The sequence below is a fragment of the Aegilops tauschii genome, chromosome 4 (genome assembly GCF_002575655.3).
Source record: "Aegilops tauschii subsp. strangulata cultivar AL8/78 chromosome 4, Aet v6.0, whole genome shotgun sequence".
NCBI lineage: Eukaryota > Viridiplantae > Streptophyta > Magnoliopsida > Poales > Poaceae > Aegilops > Aegilops tauschii.
In genome coordinates this window covers 2,848,919-2,876,913 of record NC_053038.3, presented here as the reverse complement: position 1 = coordinate 2,876,913, position 27,995 = coordinate 2,848,919, and the positions used below count along the sequence as shown (strand labels likewise).

Genomic DNA, 27,995 nt, shown 5'->3' with positions numbered 1-27,995 from the left:
GATGAGTCTTGCATTTACTATGCCACAATATACCGTAGCTAAAAGCTGCTGAATTCACCGCCGCCCTTGGCTCTAAAAAACAAAGCTCTAATAGCAAATTCACCGCCGCACTTTGACGGCAAAGTTCACTAATTAGTTCACTGCTTCAAATTTGGCATGCCAAAATTTCATCATGCACATAATTTTGCACTTTTGTGAAGTCTGAACTGTTTAAAACATGTATCATATGCCAAGTTGAAATTGTGTATGAGACAGCCTCGGTGCCTTCAAAATGGTATACCAACTCACCACACAGAACCCAATACAAATCGCAAACATATACAACTCAAAGAGTCAATATCATGAGTTCCAAAGATCAACACGCAAACCGTTTGATTCAAATCAAGACGACATCGCAAACACACATATCTCAACATCATTTCACCACCAAATTCCTCGTACCATGTGCATGCAGTACTTGGTTGCCTGCATAGCTCGGTAGGTAGGTTATTTCAACAAGCAAAACAAATTCACAAACACAACACGGCGGACAAAGTGCCAAGAACAACACCAAACATACGGCACGAGACACGGACGGGCTTATTTCTTGGGTGGGGTGAGCGCCGCCTTGAGCTTCTGGATGGTGGGCACGTCGGTCTTGAACGACTTGGCGAGCACGGCGTCATCAACACCGGTGCCGAACACGGTGACAGGAACGGACACGGTGCCGGCGTTGGCGCTGCCGAATGCCGAGAGCGCCACGGCGATCGTTGTCCCCTGGTTGTACTGGTAGTGCACGAGGCCCTTGGGGAAGATGAACATGTCGCCGGTGACGAGGTCCTTGGTGTAGAGCTTGCCGGCGGTGTCGACGAAGCCGACGGAGAGGGCACCGTCGAGGACGAGCAGCAGCTCGGAGGCGCGCGGGTGGGTGTGGGTCGGGTTCACGGTGCCCGGCGGGAACACGAGCCTGGCGTACGACACACTCTGCCCGTTGAGCGCGGGGAACTCCGCCATGGAGGCCTTGGTCAGCGAGAAGGTCGGCAGCGGCAATGGCACGGGACCGAAAGCGGTGTAGGTGAAGTAGTCGCCGGTGATGTTCATGGGCATGCCGATCATCGATGTTGGCGGGATGAAGTCGGTGAGGATGTCCGGGTCACCAGCCACGGCGGCCATCGGCGCCGACACCAGGGCAACCACCACCAGCGCCAAGGAGTACAGGTTCATGGACGCCATTAGATCACAAATAATCCTGGCTTTTGAAGGTATTGTTGCTGGTGCTTGTGGCTGTGGAGATGATGAGTGAGGGTGCACTGCAATTTATAGAACTCTTGATTTCCTTTCCTTGGACAGGTGGAGGAACCAAGGAGATGATGTCCTGTTCTCCTGTCCCTTGTGAGAGACAAGGCACACAGTGTGATGCATAGAGAATGACAATTTGCTGGCAAGATTAACACCAGCACACCACAGGTAAGGTTTGGTCCTCGGATGCATCAAAACTGCCAAGAATCCATTGGTCCCTGGGTGAACTTGGCAACACATGTAGTTTTGCAATTCTGTGCTGCTTGTTCCATGTAGTTAAACTGACATTGTTGATTGTGAGGTAAATTATGGGAATCAGAGCAAAATAATGGGTAAATGCGTATGTACTATCAACATGTATACTTCAAAGACTAACAAACATGGTAATCCAAGCCTCCCAAAATCAAGAATTCATTGGCCCCTGGGTGCAGTTCTGCAATTCTGTGTTGCTTGTTCCATTTCTACAATTCACAGGTGGTCTAGTCATCTACAATTCACAGGGTGGTCTAGTCATTTGAGCTGAGACATAAGGCTCTGGCATTACTTCTAGTTAGTACTCTCTCCGTTCACAATTATGAGATGTTAATATGGACAACATACGAGAACTGAGCGTAGCTCAGTTGGCAAGGCGTGGGAATTCGCAGCCAGCCCACCAGGGTTCAAGTCTCAGCTTGATATTTTGGTGCTCATGGAGTTTCCTTCTATAAAAAAATGTGTTCATTTGCAAAGATATGAAATGAAACTACATATGAACTCGTATTTACTTCTGTTGATTCAGGAATTAGGGACTTCGTGTTATTCAAGAGTTGGGTCAAAAGACACGGGGAAGCCAGGTAGTACAGACAACCACCATTATTCAGGCAAATAGAAACCACAGACTTGCATCAAAATCATGAGCATGATAATTTAATCCTCCCGAAATCAAATCTACTTCAGAGAAACTTCATTTTATACACCATGACCCTCGCAACTAGGGGCTGCACATGCAGCTACAATCAAGGTTCAATTGCACGACCGGATGGAACATTCATATAGCTGAAGAAACATGAAAGCAGGGACAGCAACAAATACAAACAGAGTCTGATAATATAAGGTAGATTTCATTGCGTCTTAGATTGTACCAAAAACTCAAAAGCAATTCAAACATACTTGTGGCACGAGCGCAAGACAAGACCCACAAAGTGCCTCGCTGAACATAATGAACGTCAATATAACAGCGACATCTCAGTCTACTGGACTAGAAAACAGGCAGCTAACACATGAGGTAGGTAAATCAGGTGTTTGTGGCCCTGGTGAAGATCTGCTGGCTGGAGTGGATCGACACCATCCTGATGAGCCCCCTCTCCATCAGGTCCTTGATGGCCCTGCGAGCCAGCGACCCGTTGATCTGCAGGCAGGTCAACACAGGGTGAGTAAGATCGTCAGCACCATTTATAAATCAAACGACACAGGCGATACACTTATATACATTGTGCATACTAGGAAATGGCAGAAGAGTTAAAATTATTAAACTGAGCAGTGACAAATTGGATGCACAGTCCTCACATCAATCAGTACTTCTAATGTACAGTTCAAGGCAAGCCAGGCACAAATTGTTGACAGTAAAGGCGCAGGGCCAGGTCAATTAAGTGTTCATCAGAGTCGCCAAACCACATTTAATAACTCTATGAAACCCTACAAATCGATGGTGATGTCGAATCACGTAAAACACCATCAGGCATTAGCACTGCACATGTCCAAATCAGAATATGAAATATCTGTGACACCAGACATAAATCATCACCACTGCACTCTGCATCCTAGCTATAACATGGCACACCAAGCAAAATCTGCACAAAAACTACCACCAAAGATGAAGCAGCCGAATGAATCCAGCATCCAATCAATTCACAACACAATCATATACGCCCTATTTAGACAGGCCTAGAGCGCACGGTTGTGACTTTGTTCTTGCTCAGGGTACTACTGACTGACCCCAAAACAGAGATCTTGTTCTTGCTCAGAGCAGAACACTTCACCAGGAGCCATGATGCATCACACACAGATCCTACCATCCAGAGATCTCAATTCTGACGAAGGTAAGTAAGAAGAAGAGATCCGGCGGAGGGAGGGAGGGATGGAGGGAGTGCTTTCGTTACCCTGAGTCGCTCGGAGAGGACGGAGGGCGTGATCTGCTTGTACTTGGGCACCTCGGTGAGCAGCTTGTCGTAGGTGGCCTGGTCGAAGAGCACCGCGTTGTTCACCTTCTCCTTTTGCTTGCCCTTGCTCCACTTCTTCTTCTTCTGCTTCCCGCCGCCCGACTTGGCCGGCTTCGACGACGCCGCCGGCGCCTTCTCCTTCTTCGGTGCCTGCGACGAAACAAGGGGGCCGTCAGCGCGCGTCCGGCGTGGTCACGCGGGGAGACGGATGCGGGTGGTGGGATGGGGCGCGTACCATGGCTGACGGCGGTGGCGCGGCGGCGGGAGCGACGAGCGGCGACGAGGAGGAGGAGGAGGGGGAGGAGGCGGCGGCGGCGGGGAGAAGAGATGGGTTGTTGGGAGGAGGAGGGGGTATATGAGTGGGATGAGGGCTAGGGTTTCTCTGCGGGCCGGGGTGGGCTGTTGGGCCGCGCGAGGTGGGCTCGTTCTGAGGAGTTTATCCATCTGAGTCCATTGACCCTAAAAAAATACGAGTCCATTTGAAGTTTCTTGGACATTTAAAAACCGTCTCCGTGTTCGTGCACGTGCAGTGGAAGTATCTGAAAAATGTTTGTTTGCAAGGGCGTAAAGGGAAAGGAGGCTCCCTCGTACGAAACCCCCTCTCGGAATTTATTTTTTCGAGAAAACTTCCAATCTATTCATCTTCAATCATGGCAGTACAACGAACACCAGAAATAAAAATTACATCTGGATCCGTAGACCACGTAGCGACGACTACAAGCACTGAAGCGAGCCGAAGGCGCGCCGCCGTCATCGCCCCTCCATCGCCGGAGTCGGGCACAACTTGTTGTAGCAGACAGTCGGGAAGTCGTCGTGCTAAGGCCCCATAGGACCAGCACCCCAGAACAGCAACCGCCGCTCCACACGCCCACCAACGATGCTAAACGCACCGCCGGAACGGGGGCTAGGCGGGGAGACCTTTATTCCATCTTCAGGGAGCCGCCGCCGTCTCGTCTTCCTGAGCAGGACACAAACCCTAGCAAGATTGGAAAAAACGACTAAAAACGGAGCCCTCCCGCCGGCCCTTGCCAGGATCCACCGCGCCTCCATGGCCCTAGGGCCACCGGAGACGAGGCGGACCTGCGACGGCGCCTACATGAGGCACAAACCATGGCATTTTTAGAAGAAAAAGAAAAGGCTACCATCCGACATTAAATTAATGAAGCCCTTACGGATAACCATACAACACCACAACAAACATACGCAACAAAGAGAGAAAATAAAAACGACCTGGTACAACAGTGTCGGGGAACAACCACAACCCCAGACAAACAACAAGGCAGACTGATGCGGCATTGCTTGGAGTCATCTGGGTACTCATCCACAATCAGGCAAACGGAGCTAGATCCCAACTCACTGCACCCTCGTCGGGGTACGGAACCCTCAACAAGAACAGAAGTCCACCGCACTTCAACCACAGCGTCAATTCGCGCTTCGTTTGCAAAGAGATGTTGGTGACGACCAGCCAAGAACGCCAGCACAACGACAAAAGGACAGGGCCGGCCCCATGTACAGAAAGGGACTTGGACATGCCAGATTCCAACAAAAGGGTGCTTGAAGCCCAGTTAAAAAAAAGAAGGGTGCTTGGATCTCCGGTTGAAATATAGGGCATGGGTGTAGTGTAGGGGGGCGACAGCCCCCCCCCCCCCCTCCACGAGCAAGCTGTATATTTCAATAATTGATTATATTGGGGTGCATGTATCCTATAAATATCATTTTTATTTATAATCACATGTATGGGGTACTACCCGTGAATGGAAAGTTGTTGGTTAACTAATTACTTACATCCTTGCTGCCACGCTGGGAATGCATCGTAGATGAGACCCATGGTATTTCCGCATCACGGAACCGGTTGAGGAAGTCTTGGATGGCGGCAATGGTGGTGGCATGATCGCCAGCGTCGGGGCGGAGGTCTACGATAGACTTCACCAGCCAATATTTTTCATCCAGGGGCGATGAGGCAGACGGGGTACAGAAGCCGGAACCAGTGTGGTGCTAGCCCATGGAAGTCATGAAAAGGGGGAATGCATTGCTTAGTGTTTTCCTCTCGTGGATCTTCTCTCTAGGGCACGAGGAGTTGTCAGTTGTTCAGGTCGAGACCTCTTGACGCGGAATCAAATTCTAACAGGTGGCGCGCCATCGAGACTTTGCTATCACTATCAGTAACTAGTCCCATGATGACTAGGAGCCGCGTGTGGAGGTGGGGTTCACTGTGGACCGGACTGGGCTGTTGGGCCGCGTGTTGTGGGCTCTTTATGGGGATGAAGTTTCGTACATTCGAAAACCATCCCCGTGTGCATGCATGAGCAGTACCAGACCAAAACTAAATATGAAGAATTCTACATTATTTGTCCATTTTTCAGTATTTTCTTTGGATCCTATGTCTATGGAGAATTTTAGAATTTCGTACTCCCTCCGATTCAAATTAATTGTCGCAACTTTGATAGTAATATCTAAAACTGACGAGCAAGACCTTAAGATAATGGTTGTATCGGAGGACTGGGAGAGCCTGCCTTTATTCTTCAGCGTCACCATTTTTCTGAGAGTCTTTGAAATCGCAAAATGCCGTATCTATCTTATAGTACCCCATCCGTCTCAAAACATAAGACCATTTTTGACACTATCATGTTCTTACATTTTGGGACGAAGTGAGTATTATTATAAATTTATAATGTTAAATCATGTTATTTTGGATAATCTCGTGCCCTTACCTGAATGATGCCATCTGCGTGTAATAAATAGCGTTGATATACCTGCTTGGCTTTGGAACGATCTCCGTGTCCATGTGCTACTAAAATACGGTAGTATGGATGGATCTAGACTATCAGATGATGGGAATGGACGACCCATATTTGTTTGATGTACTGCAAAATAACTCGGTTGATGAGCTACTCGGTCGAGGTAGGAGATCAAATGACGACCATCACGACGATGCTGTTGCAGAGCTGAAACATATACAGTTGGTGTGTAATGGCCCTCAGCTCAAGTGAAATCTCTATACTAGTTCAAAAAACAAATCGTTCCTTTTTCTGCCAGGCGCAATGCTTTGTCCAACCTTCCATTCTTTTACTAAGTATATCATTCCTTGAAAACCCGCCTTAACTGTTTCACTTTTTATTAACTTATACCGAATAAACTTACATCTTCTTTGCTAAGTCAATAAGTGATTACAAAATAAAATCCTAAAACATGGGCAGATAAATCACAGGCAGGATTTGATAAACATTTATTCACACAATAACATTAATATGGACCGATGAATCACAGGCTAAAATACTAAAATATTTGTACATATTGCAACACTAGGGCAAATTATATTACATAAAAATTACAATTGACCTCCGGCGTTGAGCATCGTGCCTGATGACCTCCGGCTCTCAGCCGTCTGAGCTATATTCAATCCATACTTTGTCAGTGCTTGCTTGCTGCTGTCTTGCCTTCAGTTCAGTCCCGTACAATCAGCACCTCCTCCGTCAAAGCGATGTCATACACTACATGCACCCTTCACCGATTTTATACCAAACACATACATTCCTACCAAGACTCATAAAATACAGCATTGTCCACTGGGACAAGATTATTCAAGAGTTCATAATTAGAAACTGTACAAGAAATAATATGTACAGACAGCACTGATCATATGTCATCTCTCAATCTCAAAACTCTCCGAAAGGATTGTAGTCGTAGTCCGGGGATGACGTATCATCAACTTGAGAATGCTGCGGATAAGGCTGCAAAAAAAAAGGGAACATAAGGTCAGCTCGATTTCAACATATGTGTGGGACTAAAACACGGCCCTACAAACTTCTCTTCTTGTTTTGCAAGGACATATCACTAATCGATATTTACAGTAACCTTATAACAGTATGCACAATATCTCATATGTACATATATATTAACAATGGTAGTGCTGTGGAAAAACCTATTAGTAGGCTTAGTACTGTGTGCTCATACGAATCAATGTAGTTAATTGGCTTCTGGAACAAACATTGAAGGTAGCACGTGCAGGTGAACACCACTTGACAACAACGGCAAAATTCTTTGGTGTGTAGAATCCTACGGGAAAAGGGGTGTAGGAAAATACAATTCATAGAAATTATGATGGTCATTACTTTGATCAAGGGTATCCATGAGCAATCCAACGGAATAAAATCCTCCAAAGTTGCTATAAAACCCTATGGATTCAAGTGTGTAACAATAATATTCCAAAACAGGAGAAAGGTGCAAATTACTTGTCATTTTAGCCAAAGAGAACAGAACACTGAAGGATCATCTTTTTCTTACTTGTATTCAGGTCCAAACTACTTGAAATTTTGAAAAAGCAATGTTGTTGGTCCTACGTTACCACTTATTTCAACAGCAAAGAAGCGTACCATGCTATCCTGAGTTGGAGTTGGTCCCCATCAAGGTATTGTAGTATTCATTAAGGATTGATATTTCATCAGCATGAGAATACTGTCCACCAAACTGCAAGCAAAAGGAAATATAAGATCAGTTTACTTGCAATATATGTGGCAACTAAAACACGGAAATCGTAGATCAACTGAAAAATAAAATAAAATGTGGTGATGCAACAAGACCGAGGATGAATGTAATTGTATAGTACCTCTGGCGTTGAGTTGTTTTCTGAAAACAGGTGGTGAGAAATAGCATCCAGAGATGCATCATGAGGTGGCAGAGCAGCCCCGGTGGAATGAATCGATTGCTGGTCGTAAATAGTCTGTTCAAACTCACATTGTTATGTTCTGAAATGCAGCTGTAAGCCAATTATCAACAGACAAAAACTGAAGTTCCAGATAATGTACGCTAAATTCACTCCAAACAAGTGTTCTATATAACAAAAACAACATGGGAGAAGGACTATATCGGCCGCCAGATCCAAATCGGAGGGTCCAGAATTGTCTAGTACATTCTGTAGTATTGCAATTAATTATGCATGGTGTTGAGATATACCACTTACCAATGTTTACAGGTATCATACGGTATGTAAAATATCTCATATATAGGTTGTGCTGTGCATAAAACCTATCTGTAGGCTAATCCTGAGTGCTAATAGCCTAATTCTCCCATCTCATCCGAAGTGCATGTTGTTTACCTCAGTACACCCAGAACAGTGAAGGACTCGATGCCTTAGTTTTGAAAATGATTTCCCAATTAAGTATACCAGTCTAACTCCAATACCAGTAAGCAAATGACAAGTTCTCTCCCTCCGTCCCACAATGCAAGACGTTAAACGTGTTACATTGTGGGACAGAGGGAGTACGTAAGAACAGAAATTGACTTAATAAAACATCTTCTATGTCTTCTTACTAGAGATAATAGAACTTGAGTTGTCACATTTAGATAAGCATAGGGGTTGTACAAGAAATCTAAATTTGGTGGTAACTTGTTCTAGTTTGTGCATGGAAAGCTTAATTACCTCACTGCTAGAAAACAGAATAGTGGTGTAATCAGCACGTGAACCACTCACGAATCCAGAAACATCAGGATCTGCAAGCAAGGTAGCATGTAAAACTTCTGCCAGTGTAAGACCAATGCGATTTAATATGCCACAGCGCAGAGAATTGGAGCTATTACATATAGCCCAGATTAAATTCCACAATATATATTGGAAAACAACAATATGTCTATCTTATGACTGATAAACGCTTAGTTCAAATATCATTCTGCAGTGATTGATTTATGTTCAATCATGTGTTCTGATAGTAGACGTCCCTGGTATATATCTAGAGTTCTGGACTTATGAGTTCTTACCTTATCAATTCATCAAATAGTGTATAAATTGAGGATAATATATATATCAGCTGTGGGGTTTTAAATTTATCTGCCGAAATAAGATGTACAAGTACAAAAATGCTAAGTAATAGGATAAAATAACAGATCAATCTACCTCGTTTTCATATTTCCATGACTAATGTAAGGACGTAGATATATGAAATCAGGGCTATCTATGTACCCAGATCAAAGATCACTATGTTTCAACAAAAGTACAGATGGTGCCTGTTTCAGTTAAACTGTCGAAGGCATTGGGGATCAATCATGACTTATGAATACCTTGATATTGCTCCGCGCCCAGGTTTGCTTGAGTTCCTCCCGGGAACCATCCCTGAAAGAGGAGAGTAACCTCATAGTAATGTTGTTGGGCTCATTCATTTGTAGCAAAACATGCATAGTGGAATCGGTCTTGTTTTATCGTTCAGCAACTGAATCAATCTACAGTAGCTAATTGGCTTGTAGACCGAACATTGAAAGTAGCGCCCACGGGTGAAAACCAAAACTGGAAATAGAAAATATTTACCTGGCCGATGTAGAGCCTCAAATCCCGAATGCTATACAGATAGTTAGTCGGATGCAGCAGGCAGATAGCAACTTGGGGCTAGAAAAACAGAAACAAACACGAAAGATCAACATATAATTTTCACTGACTTGCTGAAAAAAGAAGTGCATCTCCCCAACCGGAACCTCGCCGCCGCGTTCGCTTGATTTCTAGGGTTCGGGGCTGCGGCTGAGCGCTCTCTGTCTTGGATGACTTGGCGCCGCCGCCGCCGGCGACCGTTGACTAGAAGAGAAGAGGGGTCTGGACTGGACGAGACGAGGCGGGGGACGGAAGGGTTTACAAGCTGGGCTTGGGCTCGTGAGGAAACGGAACGGGCTGCTTGGGCTCGTAAGAAACAGACCGAGGGCGAGGGTTTACTAGCTGGGCTATGACGACGAGGTTTAAGGGCAGCAGAAGAAGGTCAACTTAGGACTAACCTTATGGTGGTGTGCCCCTAAAAAGTACTGATCCTATAGTATTATATTGCTCTAGCTAGAGAACAAACGAATTGGGATCATCCTATATATAATAAAAAGGACTAATCTACTGTTGATCATGTCGTCATGATTCTCCTGATTTTTTGTCTTGTTCGCTAGCTCTTCTCCTTCTACTACATCGATCGGGCCGGCACGTGCTCATCAAGTCAACATGAGATAGTTGACCACACTTGCCGTTGAAATTTAGCTTGACAAAGGGGTTCATATGTAAGTTTAGATGTACGGAACAGCAATGTTGAAATGCAACTTCAGTGAGATGGATTTTTATTTTTCTTTTTTTGAAGGGAAGCAGACTGATCCGAGCTAGGGTTCGTCGCCGACGGGAGAAGAGATCGGTGAGATGGAATTTGTTTTGGCGAGAGAAGGAGAAAAAACGAACGGAGCCGTAGTCCTACACCGAAGCTTAAGAAAAGGGTTCATATATACCAGCAGTTTCAAGCAGGGGCGCAAATCTTTGAACAACGTGGGCAACAACCATGATAATATATAGTCGCATAAGCAAATTTAAAACAAAACAAAAAAAATGCGATGGATGGAGCAAGCACAGCATACCTCGTTTCTGAGATGGATCTCCCAGGCGGTGAATAATCTGCCGCTGGACCCGCCCCGTTTGAAGTACAGTGTGCTGACGGCGACCTCGTCCCCTACCCTGGGCGCGGTCTTGCTTGTCCACGTCCCGCCTCCCAGTGCCCTCCTGTTAATGGCGCCGCCCCTCCTTGTGGTGATGAGCGTGAAGAACACCTTGGCTCCCTCCGCCGCGGCGTCTCCGTCCCAATCCTGGATCAGCAGCCCGCCGGCTGCATAACATACGCGCGCATTCATGTTGATCACGAGGCCGGCCAGGCGATAGTGAGAATGAGTAGCATTATGCAGATCAATCAACAGTGGAGATTAGATTACTCACATTGCTGCTGCCAAGCCGGGGTTGACTCGTAGATGCGGACCCAGGGGATTCCTTGGTCGCGGAACTGGATGAGGAAGTCCCGCACAGCGTCGAAGGTCCCGGCATGAGCGCCGCCGCCGGGACCTGATCCCACGAGACACCCCACTAGCGTGTCTTTTTCACGCAGTGCCGAGGCCGCCGAGGGGCTGTGGTGCCCTGCCATCTCCCTACCTCCGGCCGGCCTTCTCGACCTGCTAGCTAGTTTCCGGCTGCTGCGCCTACGTAGCTAAAGCTAAGCGTGTGTCCACTGCGGGTACTGCAAGCAGCTCCACCAGCCCGATCGCTTATATACTGAGCGTCGTCGAGGGGCCGATGCCGAGGCCGATGCCGATGCCGATGTCGATCAAGTCGGGTGGAGACGCCGGCGCGGGCAGGAATCGAGGCGGGAGAAGCGAGAGCGTGTCAAGTCAAGAGAAAGAGCTCAAATATCAAATATCGTGCACACTAGTATCTGTGTTTAGAATAAGAAACGAGCCGTCCAGTACTGGTGCGCCGTAGTTTCCGGCTGCTGCGGCGTAGAGAGGCACATAAGGGCATCTCCAATGGAGGGCGCCTAATCAGGCACTTGACTGGAAATAAAATAGTATTTTCTTCCTAGCGCCTGGGCTAAGAGTCCCTCTTCCAACGCTGAGAGCCACGTATGAGCGCTACACACATAAAATATACAGAAAACTGAGTTAGCGCCCGACGCCCGACGACTTATATGGCATCGATGCCAGCTCAATTCTCAAATTTGGACGGGAACTAAGCCAAACGACTAGGATCCTGACCCTGGCGCCCGCCTTAGCGCCTTGCGTTGTAAATGCCCTAAGGCACCCACCCACCCGTGCACATATACATGGGTCTGCGACTTCCGCCCATTGACCAAATCTCTCCCCTTGACGCCATTGGCCAGGAAAATCGATTGACTCTATGCTCAAATCGCGAGACAGTGATATACTTGGCGGTCGACGAGCTACACCTATGGCAGAAGGTGCGCAGAAAATCACCGCTTGCGGTCGATGGTTCTGCTCTCGCCCTTGCGCGCGACCCATCCCGTCCGGCCCGTCCATTTGGGACAAAACAAACAAATCCCACAGCCCAGCGCGCGACGGCCTGAGCCCATCTGGTCCGTTTTCTGTCCGGGCCGACCCATTTCAAGCGCAAACATGTGCCGGATTTGAGTCGCGGCGGACAGCAAACGGACGCGTCGCTCGTCCGCTTCGAGGCCGCGTGGCAGGCGGCCACCTACCTCCCACCAGCCAACATTAATGCGCACGCGCGGTCGGCCCCACCTGTCATCCGTCCAGCAAACAGTCACCGTCCTTCTTAAATGGGAAACCGTGGACCGGTCGTCGTCCACACTCCCCACTCCAGCCCGTGCTGCCTCCTCGAAACCCGACACACCCCAAACCCTAGCTCTCCCTCTCCCCGTCCTCGATCTCGTCGACCGGCCGCCTCGCAGCCATGGGGTTCTGGAACACCGGTCGCAAGGGGAAGCGCGACCACGAGGCTGGCTCGTCCTCGGGCCGCCGCCGCGGCTCCATGAAAGAGGAGCCCGCATCACCACCGCGTCGAGCCCCCACGCCTGCCCCATTCACCATCGGCCCTACGGCCGGCGGCAAGCGCGACCAGCAGTACATCCACGCGGATGTATGCCGGCGTTATTGGGAGACGAGGACGCCGCTCCCATGGAGCGACGTGCACCTCCCCAATAACTGGCATCTCTCCGCCAACCGGGTGCCGATCCCGCCGGTCCCGACGAGCGGCCGTGCGCGTCGCGAGGAGATCCAGTGCCGCCGCCGCCTCCTGCCGGACGACCTGTACTATGACCCTCGGTACGCCCCCGACTCTGACCTGTGGGACACGTGGTTTCGGGACGAGCACGACACGCGTCGCGCCTCTTTCTTCGCCGGCACCTTGTTGGGGCCGCGACGGCCACGTCGAGACGCGACGGCCACGTCGAGAGCGCACAACGGCTGCTCCCCAGGTGCGCAGGCGTACGCGGGTGCGCGGCCTCACGCCCACGCCGTCGCCTTCACCATCTCCGCTGCCACCACCACCTCCTCGCATGACAGCGGAGGAGGAGGCCCGGCTCATGCAACGTGTCATGGAGGACTCCATGAAGACGCACGATGAGCGCCAATGGGAGGGCCTCGAAGAGATGATGGCCCTCTCTGCGGCCGGCGACGTCGCCATCCCCGAGCTGGAGATGGTGAGGACGGAGGAGGTGATGGAGGAGGAGCCCGTGGCTGTGTTCCACCCGGGCCTGGTGGGCTAGCAGTGGACTGGTGCCCCAAAACGCCACGGTCACCGGAGCGGGAGGCGTCGCCACGGGAGGAGGAGGTGTAGGCACCTCCCGCCTTCCAGCTCGCCCCCGTGTACCACGCACCGCCGTCCCACCTCTGGACGCCGCCGGACTACGTTGACCTTGTCAGCGACAACGACGACAACGGCGGCCACTGAGAAGACGGCGACGGGCACGGCAGGAGCGCGCGGGCGGCGGTTTTATTTTGTTTTTATGTTAATTATGTCTATGTGAACCATGGAACTGGGCCGTTTTGTGGCCGTGATGGTTAATTTATGTTTTATATTTTTATGCTTGCGTTTATTTAATTTTTTTGGCATTTCATTTTAGTTTTTGTGTTTTTTTAATCACGTCCACCCTGGACATGATTTGGGGTGCGGCCGTGCGTTGGGCATATCGACAACCCAACAGACCCAAGCAGACATGGGCGAACCCATTGCCGCCGCAAACAGACGAAAGCAGGCCAAACCGGGCGTCCGTTTGGGGTCGTGCGCTGGAGTTGGCCTTGGCCGTCGGAGGGTCATGGCCGTCCGAGGAGATCTGCGCGGCCAGCCCCTGGAGCAAGCGCTCCTACTCCTCGGCGTTCGCCTTCGCCGCAGCTTGCACCATTGCCTCGTGCTCGGACAGCTCGATGCCAGAGCCGCCGTGCATCAGTCTCCACCATCGTCAGGGAGCGGCGGAGGACCGACGTAACGAGCGTGTCCTAAGGATCCACCAGTGCACGCGTTTGCCGACGCCTCACCCATCGCCATGAAACCGTCTCCATCGTTGACAGGGAGCGGCGGAGGACTGACTTGACGAGCGTGTCCTCGGGATCCACCGGCGCCTCGACAATGCCTCACCCGGCGCCGCGCATCCGTCTTCGCCTTCGTCAGGGGGCAGCGGAGGACCGACGCGAGGAGCATGTCCTCGGGATCCACCAGCGCCTCCCCAATGCCTCACCCGCCGCCGCGCACCCCTCTCCGCCGTCATCAGGGACCGGCGGAGGATTGACACGAGGAGCGTGTCCTCCGGATCCATCGACGCCTCTCCAACGCCTCACCCGCCGCCACGCATCCCTCTCTGCCATTGTCAGCGAGCAGCGGAGGACCAACGCGAGGAGCGTGTCTTCGGGATCCACCGACGCCTCGCCAACGCCTCACCCGCCGCCGCGCATCCGTCTCCGTCGTCGTCAGGGAGCGGCGGAGACCGACGCGAGGAGTGTGTCCTCGGGATCCACCGGCGCCTCCCCAACGCCTCACCCGCCGCCGCGCATCCCTCTTCGCTGCCATCAGGGAGCGGCGGAGGATCCGCACAAGGAGCGTGTCCTCTGGATCCACCGGCGCCTCTCCAACGCCTCACCCGCCGCCGCGCATCCCTCTCCGCCTTCGTCAGCAAGCGGCGGAGGACCGATGCGAGGAGGGTGTTCTCGGGATCCACCGGAGCCTCCCCAACACCTCACCCGTCACCGCGCATCCGTCTCTACCATCGTCAGGGAGCGTCTGAGGACTGGTGCGAGGACGTGTCCTTGGGATCCACCAGTGACTCGCCAATGCCTCGCCCGACGTGGCCCTCTCCCTCGCTCGTTACAGCTCGCGTCGTGCGTCCCGCGCCTCTTACTTGAGCGTCCTCGACCGCCCCGACATCGGCAAGGGCACGAGCACCCAACGGTAGCCGTGGATGCCCTCCGAAGGTGGCAGAGCAGGGATGGGCTGGGCGTACCTACAGTAGAGTAGAGCGGGCGCAGCTGCCACCGATGCTGCGTGTCGGACGAGAGGGCCCGACAACGTCGCCCGCACTGCGCCCTGAGTTGTAGCCGCTGCTGCTGCACCTATCCAGCCGCGGCTGCAGTGCGATGCGGAGAGCGAGCGCATCCATGTCGGAGCCGTCGTCGGAGCCCGCGCTGCTCTTGTCGGATGCCATAGAATGGATTGAAAGAGAAGGGAACGAAGAGAGTGAAGTGGACTGGAGCAGATTGAGGGGTAGGGTTCGTCCGAATTTGGATTATATGCAGGGTCCCTGTGGGCCACGGTGGGCCGGGCTGACGTGCCGGATGCGCCCTGGCCTCCTCATATCCACCCTAGATTTGGGTTGGATACGAGGAATGGCAGACAATCTAGACATTTTGGGGTCCGGTTTGAGAAGCCGGCCCGTTTGAGTCGGCCTTTTTTGACCTGTCCGTCCACCCGGGCAGTTGGGGCCGGTTTTAAGGTGCCCGACTACAGATGCTTTAATATTACAAAAAACAGAAAATAAAATCAAGTAAATCCAATATATACCAATTCTCATAAACCACCTATTCCTCCCCGGGCACGTCGTCGTCGGTGCGCCCTCTCCATCTCCCTGCATAGGCCACCTTGAGCGGTTAGCTTTTTTTTTTACCTCCTCGCCGGCGGCTCGCAAAGGAAAGCCACGGTCGCCTCCTTTCTGTCGCTTGTGGATGTGGACGAGATCCGCTCTTTCCCGGAGTTAGGAGCCGTCGGTTCCTGATTGCGTTTGCAAATTGATCACCAGATCACCTGACGGTTGCATAGAATACAGTACACTTGCCGCAGTTGACAATGCCACTGCAGCAGTTGTCTTATGCTCCATCGATGGACGAATGGCGCGTTGCACACCGGTGCAGCACCAGTTTAGGCCAATAAAATTTAAATTCATCGTCAGAGCCGGAGGCATGAGATAAACTTCTACTACTATCACATATAATATGCTTGTTTACTCCAGCACTAGTGCAGAGCGTCTTCGTATCGGACGCGTATGCTGCACATGCTTGCCATTTCATCTGATTCGACGCATCAGTACGGTCCACGTCCACGGATCATGGACTGTACAAACTAGTATTGATTATTAAAGATAAGAGACATACATTCATTACAATATTCGTCACAGCACGGGTACACTTCCCACTAACAATCCATCTGATCTTGAATAAACAGAAGCCTTTTCTTTTCTTTCCAATTTTCAACGCGCCGTTAGGCAGGATTTTCATCAGAAACCAGAGGCAAAGGCAGTCACCTCGCACCACCTTGGAGAGTCGAATCAGATGATCAGCCGTCTCCAAGGGCGCAGGGCATAGGGGATCACATTGATGGTGGTCTTCCGGAGAAGCACGTCACTCACGGGCATGAATGAATGGGGAGACTTGTATGAGATCGCACGTTACGTGAGATCAATGAAATCAACCTAAAAAAAATAATCATATTTAGACATTTTGAAAAAATCTGAAATTATTTGACAACATCCATGTGAGATATGTTTACAACACCGAGAAAAATCAGCTCAAAACTCGATGTAGATTTGGAGATTCAAAAAAGACAATTTCGAATGCGAATAGTGACAGCCTTGGGTGAATAGTGTTTTGACACTATTCACGTCCAAATTTGTGTTTTTTTGTTTCTATTAATGTATGTCGAATTAGGAGTTGAAACTTTTTAAGGTTGAACATCAACCATTGATGTGTGTCTACAGTTTTTTTGAGAATGTATGAACGTGTAGTTTTTTGTTTAAATTAATCGCATTGATCTCACCTAATGTGAGATCTCACATTAATACCCCCTGAATGAATGTGTCTCAGGGAGAGGAGCCAAGCAAAAAACTTGGACACGCTACGGCACCCGAGAGGACCAAATCATTGCGGGCGGAGAAAGGGCACAACACCTTGCCGGCGTGAGAGTGCTCATAAAGGCGGGCGGTATACATGCAGCCGGGCGCCGCGGCAGAGAATGAGTGACCACTGATCGGGATCGTTCCACACCCACCGAGCCAACCTCGACTCAACGTGAGTGTGGAACCAGTGAATAAGCTTGAGGAGTAGACACTTTTTTGGCAAGCGAGGTTCTTCAGGCCAAGACCAACCTCCTCCTTGTAGTGGCATACGCACGTCCCAAAGGAAATCCCAGTGAAACACATCAAGCGCCTTGACCTCAAACGCTGGCAGCAACATATCAGCCATGGTACATGTGGGGAGGGCGTCCAGCACAACGTTGAGGAGGACAAGGCGCACGCCGGGGGAGAGCAGTCACGTCCACCACCCCGACAAAGTACTATCCACACTAGCGATGAGAGGAAGGAAGTTGACATGCTTTAGCTTTTCACCTAAGAGTAGCAGGCCGAGATAAGCTTGACGGAGCCCCTCAACCGAGAAGCCAAGGACGACGATCACCGAGTCCAACACGAGGGGGTCGATATGCATGGGAACAGGGGTGCTCTTGATGAAGTTGATGATGAGGCCTGATACGTCTACAACGTATCCATTTTTTCAAACACTCTTGCTATTGTTTTAGCCTCTAATTTGTATGAAACTAATTTGGACTGACGTTGTTTCTAACAGAATTGCCATGGTGTTGTTTTTGTGCAGAAATAAAAGTTTTCGTAATTGGACGGGAATTTTTGAAGATTTATTTTGAAATAAATAAAAAATACTAGAGCCAAGAACTACTGGAGGCCCCCCACCAGGTAGTCACATGGATAGGTGTTTGTCCATGTGGGACCCATGTGCACCTCCTTGACATTATAAATTCATATCTGCCTTGGAAAAACTTAAAGAAAATTTCATCGTATTTTACGATAAGGAGCCGCCCCTACCTTCTGTTCTTCGTCAGGAGCCCTATTCTGGAATCCGTTTCTGGCTCCAGAGAGAGGGAATCGTCGTCGTTGTCATCACCAATCCCTCTTCATCAACAATCTCATGATGCTCACATTCATGTGAGTAATTCCTTTGTATGCATACTGGAGGTCGATGGGATTTGGATAAGATTTCATATGTAATCATTGTCAATTAGGTCTTGATCTTTAGTATCCACTATGTTCTGAGATTGATATTGCTATGACTTTGTAATGCTTATTTCTTGTCACTAGGGCCCGAGTGCCATGATTTCAGATTTGAACCTATTATGTTTTCATGAATATATTTATGTTCTTGATCTTACTTGCAAATTGTATGATACTTAGTTGGCATTAATGTTACTTGCTATGACACTCCCACTACAGGAGGTCTTAAACCTCATACAAGTCCTGGTAGGGAGAAATTTTGGCTAGTTTTATGAAGGTATTAGCATTATGGTCCTCAAGCAAGGTTAATCCGTCGGACCGGGAATGGAATGAATACTCGAAACATGGATGACAACTATTTGCCAAGAGATAACATGCTCAGAGCACTACATCCACGGTTGGCCACCCCACCGGTTCTAGTTGAAGACCTTATCGATGGGGCGGCTAGAATATGCCACAGAGGATACAGGAGACATGTTTTGGTCGATTGCAATATGGCAAAGTGTGTATGTTCTGTGGGCATTGCCAAGGTGAATTAATGTTCATGCCTCGGTTTCAACGAATCATGAGAAAAGGAGCCATTGCGGCAGTGTGTAGGGACGAACACATGATTTATTTGGGTGCTTGGCCATAGTGTTGAGAAGTTTAACTCAACCAGAATCCTTGGAAGCTATGACATGCTTGTAAAGGAACCGAGGCTCACGAACCGAGAGTGTGTCAAGTCAAGAGAAAGAGCCAGCTGTCCCTTCCTAATGGTCTTTCCCCTGTTCGTTTAGTTCTTCCCTCGCAGTCTGATGAACAGCTGCTTAAGATTTTAGATGATGTTGGTATTTGCTTAGATTCTAGTTTGGGATCCCCCTCTTCTTTACTTGGTGTGATTAGGGCAAATGAATTAGCTCAGGCTGACATTGCTAAAGCTAAGGAGGCTGGGGTAGGTGTGATTGCCCCACTGGTTGTGGCCGGTGGGGATGTGGGGGAAGCTGACAGGTGTCAGGTCTCCCCGGTGGTTCATAAACGAGGGGCTGGGAAGCGTGCTAAACCCTGCAAGGCTCCGTGCAGGTCGAGTCTCAGAATTAAAAACCTCTCCTTCAAATGAAGGCCTTATTCTGGAATATTAGAGGTTTCAGCGCTAGGGGGCACAGGGACCAGCTTAAATATTTGGTGCGTTATGAAAATGTTGATTTTATTGGCCTTGTCGAGACCCTCAAACCTTCTTTCTCCCCGAGTGAACTCTCGGCCGTTGCTGGGATAGATAGATTTAAATGGAACTATGTGGCCTCTGTTGGACAGTCGGGTGGTATTCTCCTTGGCACCAAAAATGATGTTTTTGACTTTGTTGGTTTTGATCATGGCATTTTCTGGGCCAGCACGGTGGTGTCTCATCGTACTCTCAACTCTCTTCTCGAGATCATGGTGGTGTATGGTCCGGCAGGCCATTCTTTGTCTTACATTTTTCTGGACGAAATTTATAATAAAATTGAATCCTGTCAGCTACCCCTCTTGATTGGGGGTGATTTTAACCTGATGAGATATCCTTCTGATAAGAGCTCCTCTAATTTCTCTTGGCCTCTGGCTGATGCCTTCAATGCTTTCATCAGGGATACGGCTATTCGTGAAATACCTAGGGTTGGGGCCTGCTACACCTGGACTAACCGCCAAACCTCCCCAATTCGCTCTGTTCTTGATAGGGTTTTTCTTTGCCCTAGTTGGGATGCGCTGTTCCCTCGTGTGAGCTTACGAGCTCTTGCCATTGTAGGCTCTGATCACGCCCCCCTAATTCTTGACGATGGGTCGCGTTCGGTTGGTTTCCCGAGGTTCCAGTTCGATGCGTCTTGGTTACAAGTGGAGGGATTCCCCACCTTGTTGGCTCAGAAGATTACGACCTTCCTTTCCTCTACTCGCCGTTCTTTTGGCCCAATGGATGATTGGCATCAATGTTCTTATTTCCTTCGTAAATTCCTTAGAGGCTGGTCTAAAAACTACTATGCTGAGTCAAGGCGAGACAAAGCGAGGCTGGTTGCTCAAATTGGCGAACTTGACAATCGTGCGGATAGATCTGGTCTGTCCGAGGTCGAATGGCAGATTCGATATGGCTTAGAAGAGGCGCTCCTGGAGGTAAAGAGGCACTATCAATTGGACTCTAAAGGGTGATTCTCCTACGGCCTATTTTTTTGCTATTGCAAACGGTAGACGCCGGAGATGCTTAATCGATAGCCTCCTGATCGACGGTGTTAGGGTTTCTGACCCTTCGGTGATTCTTCGCCATGTGGTTCAATTCTTCTCTAACCTGTTAGCGGCTAAACCTGAGCTGGGCTTTAGGCTTGCTCCGGCCTTCTGGTCTCCTCTTGAACAGATATCGAGCGCTGATAATGATTACCTGCTGATCCCCCCTTCTGAAGAGGAAATCTTCGAGACGATTCGGTCTGCAAACTCTAATGCGGCTTCAGGGCCTGACGGCTTCTCCATTCCTTTCTTTCGGCAATTCTGGCCTCAGCTAAAAGGCCTTATTAAGGCAATTACTCAAGGGTTTTGGTTGGGCACTGTTGACATCTCGCGGCTCAATTACGCGGTTCTCACCCTCATCCCTAAGGTCAAAGGTGCTGACTTGATCTCTCAACTTAGGCTCATTGCTCTGATTAACAACTTTGCGAAGATTCCCTCTAAGGGCATGGCTACTAGGGTTTCTCCGATAGCCCATCGGGTCATTAGCCCTTTCCAATCTGCGTTCATAAAGGGGAGATTCATCTTGGATGGGGTACTTTGCTTACATGAGTTAATTCATGATCTGCGGATTAAGGGTACCAAGGCTGTGGTCCTTAAGCTCGATTTTGAAAAAGCGTATGACTCGGTGAGTTGGAATTTTCTCCGCCAAGTCCTACTGGCTAAGGGCTTCGAGGGTTCGGTGGTGCATCGCCTGATGCAGCTTGTCTCTGGTGGACACATGGCTGTGGCTGTGAATGGCCAAACTAGTAATTTTTTTGCTAATGGCAGGGGCCTTAGACAAGGGGATCCGGTGTCCCCTTTGCTTTTCAATTTTGTTGCCGATGCTCTATCTCATATCCTCTCCCGTGCCGCGTCTGCTGGGCATATTTCCCCGGTTAGCTCTCACCTTATCCCTAATGGCATCACTCATCTACAGTATGCGGACGATACCATCATTATGGTTGAACTTGACGAGACCAATCTCACGAATTTGAAATTTCTTCTGCTTTGCTTCGAAGCTCTTTCGGGTCTTAAAATCAACTTCTCTAAGAGCGAGGTCATTGTGACTGGGGTGCATGATTCGGAAGCACAACGGGTGGCACATCTTCTGAACTGCTCTCTTGGGTCTTACCCTCTCAAATATTTGGGCTTACCTATCTCCCCTCTTAAGCTATTGGCAAAAGATTTTGCCCCGATAGTTACTAAAGTTGGTAATAGAGTTCTACCATGGAGAGGCCGTTATAACACTCAGGCGGGCAAGGTTGCCCTAACTAACTCGTGCCTTTCTTCTCTTCCGATGTTCCTAATGAGCTTCTACCTTCTGTCCGGAGGGATACACACTGGTTTCGACAAGCACGGGGGTGCCTTTTATTGGAACTCCGCCGACAATAAACGCAAATATAGAATGGTTAAATGGAACCTCATCTGTCATCCTAAGGACAGGGGGGTCTTGGCATTATAAATACTCGGGTCATGAACAAATGCCTTATGTTAAAATGGTGGTGGAAAATAATGTTTCTTGAGGAGCGTCCTACTTGGCTTTCGATTCTCAAAGCTAAATACTTCCCTTCCTCGAGCCCTATGTTCGCTTCTTCCTCTGGTGGTTCTCAATTTTGGCATCAACTTGTTAAAGTGCGACCGATCTTCCGGTCCCTTGTTAAATTTATAGTCAGGAATGGTAAATCTACTCGTTTTTGGTTAGATTGGTGGGTCGGGGATTCCACGCTTGCGGTTGCCTTTCCGACTTTGTTTTCTGATTGTGCTGATCCCGAGATCTCTATCTTTGAGCTCTCGGTTCAGGGTTGGGTTTTAGATTTCCGGCGCTCTCTTTCCCCTGTGGAGTTGGAAGACTGGCAACGCCTTACTGCTTGCTTCCCTTTGCTCTCGGAGGAAGAGGATTCCGTTGTTTGGCCCTTTTCCCCCTCGGGGCGTTTCTCTGTTAAATCGGCGTACTCTAAGCTTATTTCCGGCGGCCGCACTGCTAAGTTTAAGGATATCTGGTCAGCTCGCATACCTCCTAAGATTAAAATCAATCTTTGGCAAGCTGTCCGTTGTAAACTTCCTGCGGCTGATCAAATTAAGAAGAGGAACGGGCCGGGCTCTGATAGATGCGAGCTATGTGGGGCTCTTGAGAATACAGAACATATCTTTTTTCACTGCTCCCTAGCTAAGTTCATTTAGAGTTGCATCAGACTTTGGCTTCGTGTGAATTGGAACCCTTCCTCTTTTGAGGATCTGCGGCGGTGTACTAATTCTCTATCAGGCCAGTCTAAGAGGGTATTCTTGGTGGGCTGGGCTGCGATCGGTTGGTTGCTTTGGACTACTAGAAACAAGTTCACGGTTGAACACATTTTCCCGGCTAACCCTGTAAGTTGCTTATTTAAAGCCAATGTTTTTTTGCAGCAGTGGAGATCATTGACTAAGGAAGGGGACCTTCAGACGTTCGACGACATGCTATCTAAAATGAAATCTACGGCGTCTTCCCTGCTGCGGCGCTCTACGAGGACGGCTTCCTAACTCCCTTGCTGCTCGACTGCTGGCCTGCGTGCCTTGTTAGGCTGGATGCCTTGTACTGATACTTCTGTTCCTTAGTTTGCTTAACTTCTGTGGTGTTTCGTGCTGGTATTATAACTCTGCCTGATGGCTTTATTTATAAAGTCGGGCTATTGCCTTTTCTAAAAAAAAAAGCCAGCTGCGTGCATCGGCAGACGAGTGTCGCACTCTCTCTCAAGTTAACACCCTAAAAAACTCTCGACTAGGAACGTAACGTGATGCGCCTTAATTAGAGAAGTCAAATTACATGAAAGACGAAATGGCCAACACGCTCCCCGCTTGTGCACGTAGTGATTTGTTAGTAGCGTGTGCGACTTCATTAGTGTTAGAATAAATCCGAGGTACACAGTCGATCCTCCGAGGAACAAGCAATCACAGACAATGACGACACCGAGATTTGTTAACGAGGTTCGGCGAACTCGCCTACTCCCCGGGGCAATGACTACGGGCGCTCCTCCCCGAGATACCGCAACACCGGCCACCCGGGCGCCGGCACAAGCCGCCAGCACCCCCTTGCGAGCCTGTCGCTATCTAGTCGTCATGGGTTACAACGTGGGGTGCCTCCTCATATATAAGAGGCCAAGGGTACAACGTGTCCGACTCCAACACTACAAGTATCCTACCCACACTACAACATCAAGTCCAAACGTAACCCAACTAGTATAAAATATTCGACACAAACACAACAATTAGGACGCATGCAATATGATACTAGTACAATTTCGTCCTGTTGTAAGCCGACGGTAGGGTGGATTGACTCCTTGTTCGAATGGCGCGTGATCATTAATGTGCGTGCTACCGTCTTGCACAACAGCTCCACAACAGCTCCAGATACTAGATGGGCAGGGTCAGAGTCGGAGTCGGAGCCATTAGATGTTTAGCACTAAGAGAGAGGCACCCGCTCGTGCACAGCATCTTCATAGCGGACGCACATGCACATGCTCATACCATTTCAGGCTTCATATCGGCTGTGGCCGAGCTGATTGCACTCGCACCGCAGCACGTACAGATCACCCCGTTTGTTTGTCATTGCTAATTTAACGGATCTGTCGCCTTGCACGCGGCCGCTACCCCCTTAGCAAAGCAACACTTATACTACCTCTGTCCTGTAATATAAAACGTTTTTGCAGTTCAAGTTGAAGCAAAATCATCTTATATTAAAAGACGGAGGGAGCATTTATTTTTCTTTTCTCAAAACTACTTTACATACTAGAGTTAGCTTTTCGATCCTTGTATGACAATACAAAGGTCCTGATCCACGTATATGATTTGTCTTTATTTTCATTTTAATCCATGTATGAGATTTGTCTGCAGTCGAATTTCGTAAAGTTGGACTACATTTATATTTAAGACATCAATATCTAAAATATTAAAGTTATACAATATAAAACCTAATTTTATGATGCATCTAATGATATTGATTTTGAATTGTGAATGTTGATATTTTTTTGCTACACACTTTGTGCTCACTCGTGCACACCTTTGATCAATTTTCTCGTCAGTCACTCATTCTCAAATTGTTGTAAGCCAAGCGCGCTTACCTTTGAGGTTCATTGCGAATGGGCCCAGAAAAGAAGGAATTCCTTATTGATATGAGTAATCTATCATCTTTGTTAGGCCAGAAAGTCACATTTAAGATGGAATAAACTGATGGGTTTGTTTGGGAGAGAGGGGAGAGAATGAGCATGCAGATGTGACACTGATTTCGAAGCTTTTCATATATTTGATGTCTTGGCACAAAAATCTTTAGAACAAGACCATTTTTAGATATATTTTAACTAGTTTGATTTTTTTCTTCAATCTGTACTTTTTTAAACGAATGAAATCAGTTTTTGAAATGATAAATTAATTTTCTTGTTTTAACAGAAATACATTTTTGAATTAGTAAATATATTTTCGTAATGAGTGAAATCTATTATGTGAATCAAGTGAAATCAGTATTTAGATGAGTGAAATATGCTTACTGAAAAGAGTGAACTGAGGTTTTGAAATGAGTGCCCTTATTTTTATTTCAATTGAGTGAAATCAGTATTAGAAAAACAGATTTTACTCATTTCAAAAAACACATTTCACTCATCTGCGCCCAAAAAATGAGTATGCGTATTTGTCGTGTCAGTGGAGGGGATCGTCGTGCAGATTTGCCAATCTACATGCATCCAAAAATTAGTTAGTAAACATTAGTAGTACATTTTTAAAAAGTACTACAATATGGTATGCATTACGTCACACTAGTAGAATACGGAGCTTTAATACCGGTTCGTAAGGGCCTTTAGTGCCGGTTCTGGAACCGGCACTAAAGGGTGGAGACTAAAGCCCCCCTAGTCCCGGTTCAACACGAACCGCCACTAAAGGCCCACCATGTGGCACGAGCCCGCGCCGTGGTATGGGGGACCTTCAGTCCCGGTAGTTGGGTTTTTTAATCTTTTTTTGAATTTTTTCCCGATTTTCAATTTTCTGAATTATTTGATGATTTAGTCTCTAGTCACCCCTCATAACTGCTCAAGTGTGGACCACTCATTCCAAATCTTCTAACTTCCCGGCCGGTCACCCATCCTCTCACTACTCCAGCCTGAACACGCTTAACTTCTGATCCTATTCCCCCTAGTTTCCAAGTCTGCACTTGTTGTTTTCCTGACAATAGTAAGCTGTCAATCCTATTAACCCTCAGGAGTTTAGCTTGAGCATGAAATCACACGTTTCACCGTTTGAGTTTGAAACTTTTATTCTAAAAACCAATAATTATTTAGTAACACTAATATTTGTTGAATAAGTAGTTTGACCATAGTTTGACCAGATTTGACCGAAATTCAAAAAACTGAAATAATTATTTAGTAACACTAATATTCTTGAATAATTATTTAGTAATACTAATATTTCTTGAATAAGTAGTTTGACCATAATTTGACCAAAATTCAGAAAAACTAAAATTTGAGCATAACTTTTTTTCCTTTTAGAATTTGAGGATTCTAAAAATTTGCAATACAGCCTATGGCGGTCAAAATTGGATGCGGATTTTCGTTCTGAACATTTTGATATATTATACGTTTTTTTCCGACATCGTATGCAAAATATATAGTCGTTTTACTTTTTGATCACACATTTTTACAAAACAGGTCCAAATTTAAGTTTTTAAATTTTCCTAACTAGTAGATGTAGTAACATAACTACATCTCAAGGCATTTTAATTTTTGAAGTTTTTATCATTTTCTTTTGTTTTTTTTAAATGAAATGGCGATACACGGGGGGCCCTTTAGTCCCGGTTTGTGTCTCCAACCAGGACACAAACCAGGATTATAGGTTAGACCTTTAGTCTCAGTTTGTGTCACAAACCGAGACTAAAGGGGCTCATGGGGCCTCGTCCTGACGCCAGCCTGCCACCACCCCTTTAGTACAGGTTCGTGGCATGAACCGGTACTAAAGGTTCAACACGAACCGGGACTAATGCATAGCCGTTCGAACCGGCACTAATGGTACCATTAATACCAGGCTAAAATTGAACCGGGACTAATGTGTCTCATGTAAGGTCCTTTTTCTACTAGTGTCACAATTACCACCATTTGCTCCTTTATTGAGCAATCTCTAGGCTCATCAATAATTATTGACAAATTCTTATCTCCAATGTCATTCTTGATAACTTGGCTTATCTCCACTGCAAAAGATGAACTCCTCGTAGTAGAAAGTTGGCATAACATCTTAGATTGATGAAGCCATAAAAAACTCCTCGTAGTAGAAGTTGTCGCAATAAAAAAGGTACCTACATGGTGTGCCCGATCGGTCCTTGCTATTCCATCTTGATTAATATATATGTATGTATACTTTTTTTTTGCTATATAGTGTGTATGAATACTGAGATATTGGCACAAGAGAGCAGTACTACCATATACTGTATATTTTGATCGCCATTACGTAGTGAGTACGTACACTGTACATACCCAAGTTCATCCATAACAACTCAAAAAAAGAAGCACTGCAGCGTCAGGACCTGGTTATACATCACTGCACTGTATATTTCCGTTGTGGAGGCTGGGCCTCAGGACGGTGCGTGGTTCCCCCGACCCAAAGGAATAGTGTGCACACTTTGGGTGATGGGTGGGAGAGAGAGGAGGAGAGGGATGGGAAGATGGACTGCTCACAATCATATGGGTGGGCCTGGGCCTCCGTCTATTTGTCTCATCCATCGATCGGATTGCTCATTGCATTTGTGCCGTGGGTGGTGTCCGTCCGTTGGCTGGCTGACCGACCGAATGTATCACTCCAAATTACATACTACTCACTCTCTTGTCTCAAAAAAGAATTTACGACTCACTCCGTCCACAAACAATCTAACAAAAACGTTTTACCTTGTGGGAAGGAGGGAATAGCAAAACTTTACAACTGCATACACTCTCTTAGTATAATCGAATAGTGAACTTATGAACAACGTCGTTTTCCTCCAATGGAGACAAATGCCATTTCTGGGATAGATTTGGTAAACAAAAAGAAACACAAAAATGGTAAGTGAGATACAATATAATCGGATCGATCACCAACGAGTGACGATGAACAATTTACTGTGCTCGTGGATTGGCCGTCCAATCTCCCTACCAGCGACTCCACATCCTCTTAATTAGTTGGTCCATGTGGCAAAGGCATTGGCGTTGGAGGCGCTTTGGCTCGATCATTACACCGGCCGAGCAACAAAGAGAAAAAGTTTATGTCATGTTATATATGAAAGGTCGAGGAAGCTTCCTTGCAAGCTCCAAAGGTGCATACGCCTCCTAAGCTGCTTACATTCTACGGCGTTCTGTAAAAATGCCTCCAAAGGTGCATACAACTGAGGCACTTTGTAAAAACGCCACCTTAAGCATGATTTTGAGGCGTTTAGAGAAACGCCTTCGCCAAAATGCCTTCTTTTCACAACCGTGTTGTAGTGCTTGCAAGCTCCATGTTCGTTTTTTCTTTTATTGATTGAAGAACATGCAAGATCAGTGCT

At 47.8% G+C, this 27,995-nt stretch overlaps 3 protein-coding genes across 3 annotated transcripts; all 3 read right to left on the bottom strand.

Annotated features, from left to right (window-relative positions):
* Positions 1 to 291: 291 nt before the first annotated feature.
* Positions 292 to 1,574, bottom strand: LOC109774341 (germin-like protein 9-3). The gene has a single exon (XM_020333059.3). It carries the CDS (start codon positions 1,210 to 1,212, stop codon positions 580 to 582), a length of 633 nt encoding a protein of 210 aa, XP_020188648.1. The 5' UTR covers positions 1,213 to 1,574; the 3' UTR covers positions 292 to 579.
* Positions 1,575 to 2,362: 788 nt separating this feature from the next.
* Positions 2,363 to 3,837, bottom strand: LOC109774321 (small ribosomal subunit protein eS25y). The gene is made up of 3 exons (XM_020333046.4): positions 3,712 to 3,837; positions 3,417 to 3,626; positions 2,363 to 2,665 (listed from the first exon to the last, which is right to left on the bottom strand). The coding sequence occupies exons 1-3, from the start codon at positions 3,712 to 3,714 to the stop codon at positions 2,552 to 2,554; spliced, it is 327 nt and encodes a 108-aa protein (XP_020188635.1). The 5' UTR covers positions 3,715 to 3,837; the 3' UTR covers positions 2,363 to 2,551.
* Positions 3,838 to 6,557: 2,720 nt separating this feature from the next.
* LOC109774356 (uncharacterized) lies at positions 6,558 to 11,395 on the bottom strand. Its single transcript, XM_040386144.1, has 8 exons — positions 11,194 to 11,395; positions 10,842 to 11,086; positions 9,775 to 9,852; positions 9,531 to 9,582; positions 8,896 to 8,966; positions 8,083 to 8,196; positions 7,850 to 7,943; positions 6,558 to 7,207 (listed from the first exon to the last, which is right to left on the bottom strand). Exons 1-7 carry the CDS (start codon positions 11,393 to 11,395, stop codon positions 7,854 to 7,856), a joined length of 852 nt encoding a protein of 283 aa, XP_040242078.1. The 3' UTR covers positions 6,558 to 7,207; positions 7,850 to 7,853.
* Between the last annotated feature and the right edge of the window lie 16,600 nt (positions 11,396 to 27,995).